Source organism: Cicer arietinum, chromosome 5, assembly GCF_000331145.2.
Source record: "Cicer arietinum cultivar CDC Frontier isolate Library 1 chromosome 5, Cicar.CDCFrontier_v2.0, whole genome shotgun sequence".
Taxonomy (NCBI): Eukaryota; Viridiplantae; Streptophyta; class Magnoliopsida; order Fabales; family Fabaceae; genus Cicer; species Cicer arietinum.
The window spans coordinates 61,093,335-61,105,178 of NC_021164.2; the positions used below are offsets into that span (position 1 = coordinate 61,093,335).

The 11,844-nt window shown below is 28.7% G+C and overlaps 3 protein-coding genes across 5 annotated transcripts in view; all 3 read right to left on the reverse strand.

Moving 5' to 3' along the window:
• Positions 1-1,828: 1,828 nt before the first annotated feature.
• Positions 1,829-2,596, reverse strand: LOC101497089 (calcium-binding protein CML38-like). The gene has a single exon (XM_004500592.4). The coding sequence runs from the start codon at positions 2,460-2,462 to the stop codon at positions 2,031-2,033; it is 432 nt and encodes a 143-aa protein (XP_004500649.1). The 5' UTR covers positions 2,463-2,596; the 3' UTR covers positions 1,829-2,030.
• A 4,014-nt stretch (positions 2,597-6,610) lies between these two features.
• On the reverse strand, positions 6,611-10,038 carry LOC101497423 (proteasome subunit beta type-5-like). 2 transcript variants are annotated; one of them, XM_027334194.2, is made up of 8 exons: positions 9,884-10,038; positions 9,636-9,772; positions 9,332-9,461; positions 9,110-9,216; positions 7,773-7,907; positions 7,588-7,691; positions 7,410-7,510; positions 6,611-6,987 (listed from the first exon to the last, which is right to left on the reverse strand). In XM_027334194.2, exons 2-8 carry the CDS (start codon positions 9,747-9,749, stop codon positions 6,860-6,862), a joined length of 819 nt encoding a protein of 272 aa, XP_027189995.1. In that variant the 5' UTR covers positions 9,750-9,772; positions 9,884-10,038; the 3' UTR covers positions 6,611-6,859.
• A 707-nt stretch (positions 10,039-10,745) lies between these two features.
• The window catches only part of LOC101497952 (ribonuclease J-like), a 10,706-nt gene continuing 9,607 nt past the window's right edge, over positions 10,746-11,844 (reverse strand). For both annotated transcript variants that reach the window (XM_004500595.4, XM_027334769.2), the window contains one exon: positions 10,746-11,381. In XM_004500595.4, coding sequence (XP_004500652.1) covers positions 11,286-11,381 — 96 coding nt within the window. In that variant the 3' untranslated portion in view covers positions 10,746-11,285. The remainder of the gene's footprint in view (positions 11,382-11,844) is intronic.

Below are 11,844 nucleotides of genomic sequence, written 5' to 3' on the forward strand. Positions count from 1 at the left end.
TCTTTCACCTATTTTTAAGACAATGGTCATACTAACAAATACAAATGTCTTAAGACTGTTTGTTAAAGAATAAAAAAAAAAGAGAAGTTTTGCGTGAAAAAATTAATTTTTAAAATTTTAAGACGATGAATAGATCAGACTCAATTATATTTATATTTACTTAACATACACAATTTAAAAATCATTAATATGAGGCCAAACTTATCATTGGTTTTTCATCCTTATTTAACACTGTCTTTTTATATTAATATTGATATCATTGATATAACAAACTTAATTGTAATTGTACATACTAAGTCAAAACATCGACAATGTTAGACTAATCAAATAGTACAAACTTGCCAAATTCGTGCAGACACAGAGATCTTTTACTAGTTGTGTATGGAAGCTAATGTATATAATCATTAAAAGAAAAGCTCATGTTCGTAATAATACGAAAGTGATGATAATATTATTGAAATAAGATCTAAACTTAGAAGTGAGCGTATTGAAATAATATTATTTAAAACTCATCTAAACCCTTAGTGAAGTCCCATCGTTGTTTCTTTATTTGTAACACAAATTTTTGGGGGTACTATTTTTTTTATAGTATCAACAAAATTATACAATAATAAAATGTCAGTTTGAGGGGTTCAATGTTTTTCTTTTTATATTTAGATATTTTTCTTCTTATATTATAGACATAAGATTCTAAATTTATAAATTGTTGAGTCCTTGTTGAATATTTATAAAATATGATGGGTTTTATTTTATCTTTACACTAAATTAATAATTGATCGTTTATCTAATTTCTTATTTTTTTTTGGTTTTTTTAATGAATTTTAGCTTTTGATAATATATTTTCTACTATCGGATTCTAACTTCGAATTCCGATGTATGTACTTGAGAGTAGACAAATAAAATCAAAAGATGAATAAACATTCACTAAAATTAGAATCTTAGAAAAAAATGGTTTTTTTTTTATTTTTTATTTTTAATTCTTCTACTCTTCTTGCTCCTTACTCCTTGATCCCTTAAGTTTGTGAAGAAGAATAAAAAATTATATTATTTTTCATAATAAATTCTATGTTTTTACTTTCATCTCAAAGGTAAAGTTTTATGATTTTTTTTATCTTTAATCATTATATATTTATAAGTTTATTTAAACAATAAATAATGATTTTACAAGTATGTAAGATAGAAAATTGACAAAATATTTGAAATGTTATTTAACAGTGGCGGTCTTAATACCGCGTATTCGAATTGAGAAATAATCGTATAATTATTTTTGTTATAATTTTATTGAAGTTTTGATTTTGATACGAAGTTTTGATTTTGATATGAATTTTTTAATGTTGATTTATTTTATATATATAAGACTTACAAAAAGAATAAAAAAAATTCGCATTAAAAGAAATAGGGTACCAGTTCAAATTTTATACAAGACACCTAAAAAGACAACCTTGATCAAATCATTTTCTCTATTTATTTGTCTCTCTCTCAAGTTGTAATGGGGTGTGAATTTGGATCCACTAACTTTGGATTCTCTATCTTTTGGTGACTTTTAGCAAAAATAAGAGTGTGGAAAAAATGTGGATGAAAAAGTATAAGAAACAAAAGAGATATAAAGAAAGTTAAGAGTAATTATCTGTCTTTAAAGTTAGAGAATGAGTCTCAGTATCTCAATAAACACAAAAATTCCCTCAATAGATTTTATATAAACAGAGAAAAACAATTTACTTGCCATATAACCATTTATTCTCCTAATTGAGTAAAGAAGTAAGAACCCTTTTTTGTATTTTCTGAAAAGAAAACCCATTTAAAAGTCATATACCTCCTACCAAGAAAATTTCACTATCAAAACAGATATTTGGACGAAATCGAATAGACAACACAAAGTAATAAACGAGTCTTACAAAGCATAAAAAAACTTTATACACAATGAATTGTATTTTGTATGTAAACAATTTAAATTAAATTAATAAAATCCACCAGCTACTCTATAGATGATATTACACAAAAATGAATAAAAAAAAAAAACATATACATCATCACTGCATCATTTGTGTGAATTCATCAAAGCTAAGCACACCATCACCATTCAAATCAAAATGCTTAATCATAGCTTTACATTCATCAATAGATTTAGACTCACCAATTTTCTTAAGCATCCTTTTCAAACTCTTTGGTGTTATAAATCCACATTTATCACTATCATTATACATCTCAAATGCTTCTCTTAAATCCTTCAACTTTTGTTCCTCTCCACCTTCCTCCATCAAAGTAACCAAATCCTCCAAACTCAAATATCCATCACCATCTGAATCCATTGCTTCAATAGCCATTTCAGCTTCTTTCAACAAAACCTCCTCTCCCATTTCTCTCAACTTTTGCCTTAGCTCTTTAGGTGAAACTTTTCCATCACCATCTTCGTCGAAATATCGAAGAACGTGCTCGAATCCAGCGTCTTTCATCATCATCATCTCACTATAATGTATAGTATTTTTGTTGTTGTTGTTGTTGCTAATATATAATTTTAAGGTATGAAATATGAAGTGATGTTAAATGTACATGTATGTAGTTAATTATATATAGATAGATTTAATGTCGGTTTTGTATAGTAGCGTGTTAGGATTGTGTTGAAGAATGAAGATGTTACTAGAGAAATAAATAATAAAAAATAGGAAGTTGCTGGGAATGTAACATTGAATTTAAATATAGCATAAGGTGTGACAATATTAAATAAGGTCGACCAATAATGAGTATATGATGAATTCATGATTTTGACTATAAACTGTTTTGCATTCGTGTGACTGTGAGAACAAATTTCACATTGCGGCCCAATTACAGTTCAACGCGTATTTCTTAATTTGCCGTACCAACATAAGTATAAATTTATTTTGTTTTTTATTTTGGTGATATTTTCATCATAATTAACTTAAATTATGAGATTTAAGTTCCAACTCTCGAGACAAATTATTAATAACAATATCGATATTTATTAGTTGAGTTAAGATTTAAATATTTTAAATATAAATTTTATAAAATAAAGTTAGTTGATAATTGATAATTGATTTGATGAACTAATTGAAAGTTTGATAAGATTAGTAGTTTAATAAATTTGAATATATAGAATAATATAAAATAAAATTCTTAATTAAAAATAAATTTTATTAATTAATGTTTAAAATATTTTAAAATTTATTTTTTATTAATTTAAAAATTTATCAATCTGAAATATATTTTTTACTTGTCTATTTTATTTATTTTAAAGTTAAATAAATAAATAAATTAGTTAATTTGAAATATTAAATATTATAAATTAAAATTATTTATTTTAAAATATAAATAATAAATTATAAAAGTAAAAAAATTATTTAGTTAACCAATAAGAGTAAAATTGAAAGGAAAAATGATAAGTTATAAACTGCAATCTCATAAGTTACTTAAATTAGCTTATAAAAAAAACTATAAACTATAAGTTAATAAAAGATGTTTACCAAACATAGCTTATAAGTTGTAAGTTCATTTTTTGACATTATTAAACCGAGCCTTTAATACTATTGTATAAATTATAAGAATTAAAAAAATTAATAATAATATTAAATTTATTAAAAATTGATTTTGTTTTTATAATTTAATCATTCAAGAGAGATAATTAATTGATATTTTATCATAGTAATATTTATTGTTGCGTGCGGATAAAAAAAATGTAAATTAATTAAGAGAATGTTAATAAAAAAATTAATACACTTAAAAGTTAAAACAAAATCTTTTAAAAAAGAGACGAAATAATTTTTCGAAAAATTCTTATATCTAAGACATAAATAGTATTAAAAGAACACATATTTAATCATCCATGATACCGTTTTTATTTTTACAACATTCATAAGATAATTTAACTCGTTAATTAACACCATATTGTCTCATGATTGAGAATATGGTGTGATATAAAAAGATGTTTGAATATTTTAATCATTTAGTCAAGATTTCAATAACTTATGAAAAAAAATACAGTTCCCTCAAGAAGGTTTAAAAAAATTGTGTTCTGACCTTGAGGTACATTTGGACTTTGGATAAATGAATAGAATAGAACATATGAGATTTGTGTTTAATTATAATTGGCAAAAAGATAAGCAACGTTAAGTTCTGCGTTCCATAATGCATCCCTATATTTTAATATCCATCATTATCAATAGCATGCCTTGTCAACGAATGTTTATTAGAGTAATATACTAAAATTATTCATATTATTATCTTCTACGTCAATTCTAAAGTTTACGTTTCGTTTAATTAAAAATGATGGAGCTAGCATCCCGTTGTATATATGGAATCGCCATGTGTTCACCAATCTTCATAAGAGTTTGAAGACAAGTATATAAGTATGATAGATTCATACAATTTACTAGTATTCATTAACAAGGACAGTTATTGTATACCAAACAAAACAAAAAAAAGGATAACTTCGTCACAATTCCAGTAACGTGGGAACTTTGTTTGAGGCAAACTTCATAATAATGAAAACCAATGATTGCAAAATCATTACACGACTAAATTAAGGCATCAATTAATTTTTTAAATTAAATATTTTTCCGCGTGAACAATTAAGAAAGTTCGTCAAAGGTTTTTAGAAAATATTTTAAACATATCCATTGACTTTTATTTATATTATTTTACAAAATATGTCCGGCAGTATCTTAATTTAATTTCGGATTATAATTGAAGTCTTTATTTTTTCTTTTACTTAATTTGTTAATTTATATTTTAAAATATCGATAATTTTATAATACTATTTTATATAAATTTAAAATTTTATTATTATTTTAAAATAAAATCTATAAAATAATTATTATCTTTAACAAAATTCAAATTTCATCAAATTATAATTTAAATATTTAAATAAATTCATATTTTTATCTTCAACATCAAATAAATAATTCACAGTCGATGTTGGTGAATGATGAAAAGGAGAAAAAATATTATCTTAATCAAATCTTAAAGTGCGTGTTATTTATTTGACGAATTTGATGTTTTTGAAAATAAATATATGAATTTATTTAAAAATTTAAGTAATGGATTTAATAAATATACAAATTTTCTTATATTAATAATAAATTTTTTAAATTTTGTTTGAAGATGATGAATTTTTAAATTTCATTAAAAATAGATAATATTGTTAATATTTTAAAATATAAAAATTATATCGTTATTTAAAATAAAATATTAAATATAGAAAAAAGAATATAAATAATTGAATTATTATTTAAAATTAAATTAAAAAATCGTAAGAGACAGTATTTTTCCTATTTTAAGTAGTAAATATAGAAATATGGTAATTTAATAATATAAGTGAATCATGAAAATTTGACTGTATATTATATGATAAGGTCAATTGGTCATCGTAACGTGTCATGATCAAAGCAAAATCTACACACGCGTCTTGCATTGTAGATAAATTTCGAGAGCGTCAACTGTTACTATTGGTAAGAAAAAGTTGGTGCAATTGCGAGTTTCGTACAATAATTTGAAGCGAGTTTTTATGCACTGTTAGGAGTCGTTACAAACGAAATCGTAGTCAGCGGCATAAAAGTCACGTAGTTTTTTTGTAGAGGTTTCACACAATTTATAAAAAGTTAGAATTTCAATTTTCACACGTTTTATAATTTTCACAAGTGACATAATTTTCATAAGTCACACAATTCACACAGTTTTTAGAACTTCACACAATTCAATTAAACAAAATATATCTATTTTACGATTTTTATATTTGTTGAAAACTTTCTTTTTTAAAAATGTATCAATTTTCTTATATTTAAACATTGTGTCACTTATTAATTAAAATAATTCACAATTAAAAAATAGTATCACACTATATATAACATATAAAAGTTTGCTAACAATTGGTAGTTGAGTGGCTAACTAGAGTGTTATAGTTTGTTCGAGATTAATTAATTTATTCTTCGTTATTATATAATTTATCTATATATAGAGCTTGTTGTATTAATTTATTGTATTTTATTAGTATAAATGTTAAGAGAGGTAGAACAAATTGAGAAAAGATATGAGAGAAGAGAGGTACATATATCGAGGTAGATACAAAAACGTCATCCCTTAGCATTTTCACTGCTAAGGGCAATATAATACTTGGCTAAGGGTGCATTTTCACTGCTCAATAGAATTTGCCCTTCAATATTATATTCAGGAATGAGAGCAACAGAGAGAAGGAGAGAAAATGAAGCAATATCCAAATCCATATATCATTGGCTCATCATGGACATTGGTTGGCAATACATAATGCCCAACCAATCATTGATCTATCACTGCAGTTTAGAATGACAATATACCATAATTCTCACTCGTTAGTTTCAGGTTAAATTCTGCATTTGTCTGTATAGCTCAACACAAGTCACCAACAGATTATCGCAGAAGCAAAAATAAATATTCATTTTGAAGGAAAACACATTGGACATGTTTGTAATGCAATTGGGCCCCCCTAAAATCTAAAACAAACAGAGCAAAGTTCAGCTAGTTGTGTTTAAATAAGTTGGATCTGAATTAGATTAAACTTTGAAGTTATTTTTTTTATCACTACTACTAAAACCTAAATTTGGACACAATTCTACATCAAACATGCATGGCAATATATGTTTATCGTGCTTCTCCCATTGAAACTATTCCACATTACACATGGCTCTGTCCATTCCTATGGTAAATTTGACTTGATCTAGAAACTCGACACATCATCATCAGAGCATAGGGTAGCACTTGTGTACATATTAAACTGATGACAGTTTAGAATATAAAATAATCAGGTACATGCAATTGATTCAAAATAAGCAGGCAAGTATAGGTAACTCGAAGATATCCATGAGTTATTGCATCAAGGTCCAGTTGCCTCAACCATTTCTTGCTCCACGGTGCTTGGGGTTACTGGGTTGTAATGGTAGTGAAGTTCCCCAACATCATCACCAGACAATTTCTTCCATCCAGTTGGTCCAACGTAGTACACTGAAATCATATAAATGAATATCCAAGTTAGATACATTAACTTCATGCCTTACAAAATTATAGCAACAAAATATGCATATATAGCTGCTGAAAAAAAAGGGCTGACCTAGTTAGGCCAAACTACAATAATAATATTCCTATAGGTCGCTACTGAGCTCTTTCTTAAAAAAAGTGGGAGTACGGTAGCAGAGAAGCGGCTAAAATACTCACTTAAATACTTAGTAATATGCATGCAAGTACAACCTACGAGAGTACATTAACAAATTTAAAGATATCTTGTTAATGTTCTCCTGCTAAAAAAACATGTGGGAGTATGTTAGCAACTCTTTATCTATGTGAGGGAGTGAGTGACTGAGAAGGTAGAAACAAAATGTCGTAAATAGATAGATGTAGCTGGTCAATAGGGCAGAAAGGTAGAATACCGCTAGCAACTCCACCACTAGCTCCATCACGAAATGTTGCATGATAAATTGCTCGCCGAGCCAGTTCAGAAGCTTCCTCAATTGACATGTCATATTTGTACCTAGTATGAAAAAGAAATTGTTGACAAGATTCGGCAGAAGAATTATGGGTGATCATTAAATAAAAAGTTTAGCTAACCCGCTGTCCAAGACACCATAAGCATATGGAGAACCAGATCCAACAGAGAATCTAGTGCCTTTAAGTCTTCCTCCTTCACTATCAACATAATATAGACCAGGACCCTAAAAAGAGATCAATCATTGTAAGTCAAAATAGGACGATCTGAGCAAAAGCTATTTTTACTGGTTAGACATGTAAATTACCGTCTCATCCCATCCAGCAATCATCGTACCAACAGATAACCCCATTCCACGATAAGAGTATAAAATATTTGCAAGTAACTTAGAGGCTCCTGTTACTGAAATTCTTCTTTTATTTGCCAACTCATGCAAGCGACACTGCAGATAATATGAACCACATCAGAAAAACCATTTCTAACCTCATATCATACCATTGGTAAATTATGAATATATAATTATTTCGTCGAAAACAAAGTTCAAATGAACAAAGTCATTCAATTCTTCCATTAACGTCTAAATGGATTCAAAATTCAAAGATTGAAAAACCATAACGGGTCAGGCATACAGGAAGGTCTAGTAAGTCAGTTAATGGATCCAAAAAGAAGTCTGAATCAAAATGGAAGACAAAGACCAAAAAGACTATAAAAGGAGGGGGAAAAAAGACGAGAAGCAATCCATAAAATTAATAATATAACAACTAATGATGTTGATCAGAATATAACTACTCTGCAATAGTTTAAGCAAACACTGTCCTCAGCAATCCCATAATAGCAAACAATTCATCATATAGTTATAAAAACGGGTCAATGATTCTGAACCAAATATCAGTTCAACCATGAGTAATACATCAATATGAAGCCTAATATATTAAAAATATTTCATCCCAAACCAATGGCAATTAAATAACATCCAACTTTAAGTGTGTCAAGTCTAAAGATTATTCACGGAAAAGTAATGAAAGCATCCACACCAATGCGTGCATAAGAGTGGATTATAGTGGCCTCCCTTGGGTTTTGTCACATGGGTAGAGAGTATTATGAGCAGTGAGTTGGTGGTGAAAATGTTGTGGTAACTGCTAAGGTTGAAGGAAAACAAATTATTGAGATTGGACAAACTACAAAGAATATAACGGGAACCAAAATGGAAAAATGTCTTCATCTTGCATATTCGCGCCCTTACAAATTTCATAAGCAGAAAAATATTCTGAGAAAATTACTAAGAGTTTGGGTTATCACTAATTTACATCACTATTCTACAAAACAAATCCATTAAAAAGAGGTTGTGCCTGAATTTTGAACATCACAATTTTATTCCTATAAATTTTCACCCAAGCAACACATCTGATTTTCTTAGCATTTTCATTCCCACTACTTACATGGCCTTCCAAAAAAGGCAGCAGAAGGAGATATTCAGTTTCTAGTTTTCTACCTCCCCAATGTTCCTAGCCCATCAATTACTATCACTCCTTAATAGCTTCCTGAACACAGGCTAAGCTGCAGATACTAAATTAACAGACGTAGCTGAAATCTAACAGGAGAGACAAAAGTAAACCATGCAAGATAGAAGGTATTCTAGATTACCTTGATCCCAAGATTTCTATGCCAAAATTGGCAATCAGCAGCACCTCCAGCCATTGTCCCAAGCATGTATGGATTGATTTCAATAATTTTCTTAACAGACTGTGATGCTGAAATCAAAACAAAAAACTCATCGTTTAATTACAAACAAGTAACATTAAAACCCTATCAAAATCAAAGAAAAAAAATGTAGACAACATTAAATAAGATTCGATAAACACTCACATATATATCCTCCCATACTAGCTCGAGAATCAGCAGCTACCATAACACCCTCCTTAAAGATAAAAGCAAGAGTCGTAGTACCCTTCGCAGGCTTCACCATCTGAATAGCTTCTTTAAGGAAGCCATCGAACTAGCAAAACCCCAAAACACACAAAACATATCAGCAAGCTTCAACCTTTTTCAACAACCTAGTCTTTATTTCCATTCCCCCAAAAATCTTACAAACAAATTTCATTAAACCCTAATTTTTCTTCTAATTTCAGAATCGTAAAATTCAAAACATGCGACGAAAAAAAGTACTCACGTCATTGGAATTAGGAAGCTCGAATGACGGAGGTGCTTCGAACTCTCCAACGACGTCGTTTCCATGTGATATCAGTGATGGAAACGATTCGAGACCACTTGTATCAAGCTTCATGATTGCAGATTAGTGTGTGTGACCTAACCGAAAAAAGAACACAACGTTATTATTTAATCCCTTAACTTCAAAATCAAAATGTGGAGATAAATTAAAGGAATAGAGTTGTGAATTTGAATGTGAAGATGGCGCACCGATTGCTGTGGCAGAAGAAGGAGTTGTAGTGTGAGATCTCAATTGTTGAGTTTTGAAGCAATTGAGAGAAAGGCTGAATAAAGGAACTGGTTTCACTGTGTGTTGGCTTGGTGGAAAAGACAGAACTTCTTTTGGGCTGGACCGGCCCATATATATGGCCCATTTGTTTTCTTTTTAAAAAAAAAGTGAATTTCTTTTCTTCCACGTTTCTAAAAATTAACATGATGATATAATTTTTGAAATATATTTTCAGATATAATTTTTTTTAAGCTTTGGTGATTAATGAAATTTAGTTAAAGTTAAATCTATTGGAGTCCTCGAGTTTGATCTCCGTACTAATCTCAAATTACAGGCATGCCATATCTAAAAGTGCCAATTTCACATTAGTTTTCTTGTTTGACAAAAAATTGTTAGTTTACTTGTGAATTTTGATTTTGTTGATAAAAGATTTCCAACAAAAACACATTCTGTTTATGAAAACAGCTCAACTTGATCGAGGTGGAAGCTTACGCTTCAAATTATAAAAATTATTTAGAATCGTTCACTTAAAACTTATTTAGTATTTATTTTATAGCATAGTTTGACATGGTTTGTAAAACTTTATGATATTTTATAACTATTTTAAACTTTTTTTATTATAAACTCTCTAAGACGTGAACTCAAATTTCCTGCATTAACAAAACCATGCGGTCCCTGTGATCAGTAAATCAATATTATTTCGAATTTTCAAAATCAATTTCTCTTTTCAAATAATTGTATAGTAAATTCTGAAGAGTAAAAAAAGAATGCTCACTATTTTTAATAGAAAACTTTGGAAATAAAAATAAAGTAAAAATAAGACTAAACGAAATAACAAAAACAGAAAGTAAAGAGATGCTTAAAATTTATCTCTGTTCTTTTTGTACATATTTTTTAGTATAACAGTAAAAATGAATAAACAATTCAACTATCAACACCAGCAAGTAATATCAAGATTTTCCCTTCACCGTCAATGTTATTCTATGGCCAATCGCAGAAGAAGAAATTTACATAGTTGCTTGTGGCACCCAAAACGTGCCACTAACAGCAGTAATAAAAATAATTAGTTATAACATACATATTAGACAACAGAAACAAAAAAGGGAAGCAAGTTTTGGAAGTGGAGAATAAATTGTACTTCCTAAACCGATATACCTTTTTCGTTGTCAGCCTAGCCTGTGTAGTAACAAGGCCAATCCCTTTTATGTTGCATATTCCCGTAGCCCTCAAAAAGTTATGGATATTCAAGGCCAATGATCCATGTTACTAGAATTATGCAATTGATGGAATATCTTATTGGTCACCGAGCTCAGACTTGTGATCATTTTTTGAATGCAGAAAACCTTTCCAAAATATTTCTTATCTTATCCACCACATTTCCAATCAATTTTTTGTGGGTGCTTCATCGTTAGACAGTATCCTTTCCATGTCCTCAAGATATTGCCAATTTTTTCTGCTGTCCTTCCCATTCTTGATCTCCTGCTTAGAATATAAAATAAGTTATTGTTGAAATAGTAGCTTTGTCAGACAATTGGACTTTTTATCATTTCCTACACTCGAACTTTTTTTGCAGAAGTCCAACACTTGTACTAAAGCTGTCTATAATCCCTCCTATTATAGATAACACCAAGATATACATGATCTAAAATGTTTTCATTCACAGTGAGTTTATCCTTACTTTCTCTACATTAAAATATGTAGTTAACAACAAGAGAGACATGTGATAGAAAGAGTCTCGTTTCTTCTTTGTTGTAACTTATTCTTTGAGACGGTATGAGATGGTTTGATTGAAACAAAGTGGGGTAAAAGAATTCACCAGCAATGATAAAAGGGTATGCAATATCTTACCTATGCAATTGATATTTCCAATCACAGTAGAAAGTAAAAACAAAATTATAATTCCACCAAGTAAGCAGTAGTTTCACACCGAAAAAGATGCAGG

Excerpts from the sequence above, each read along its gene's own strand:
- LOC101497423 (XM_027334194.2), bottom strand. The coding sequence starts at position 9,749 with ATGAAGCTTGATACAAGTGGTCTCGAATCGTTTCCATCACTGATATCA. Across the intron at positions 7,908-9,109 it reads ATAGAAATCTTGGGATCAAG|TGTCGCTTGCATGAGTTGGC; the intron begins GTAATCTAGAAT and ends TATTATCTGCAG. Across the intron at positions 7,511-7,587 it reads TATGGTGTCTTGGACAGCGG|GTACAAATATGACATGTCAA; the intron begins GTTAGCTAAACT and ends TTTTCATACTAG.
- LOC101497089 (XM_004500592.4), bottom strand. The coding sequence starts at position 2,462 with ATGATGATGATGAAAGACGCTGGATTCGAGCACGTTCTTCGATATTTC.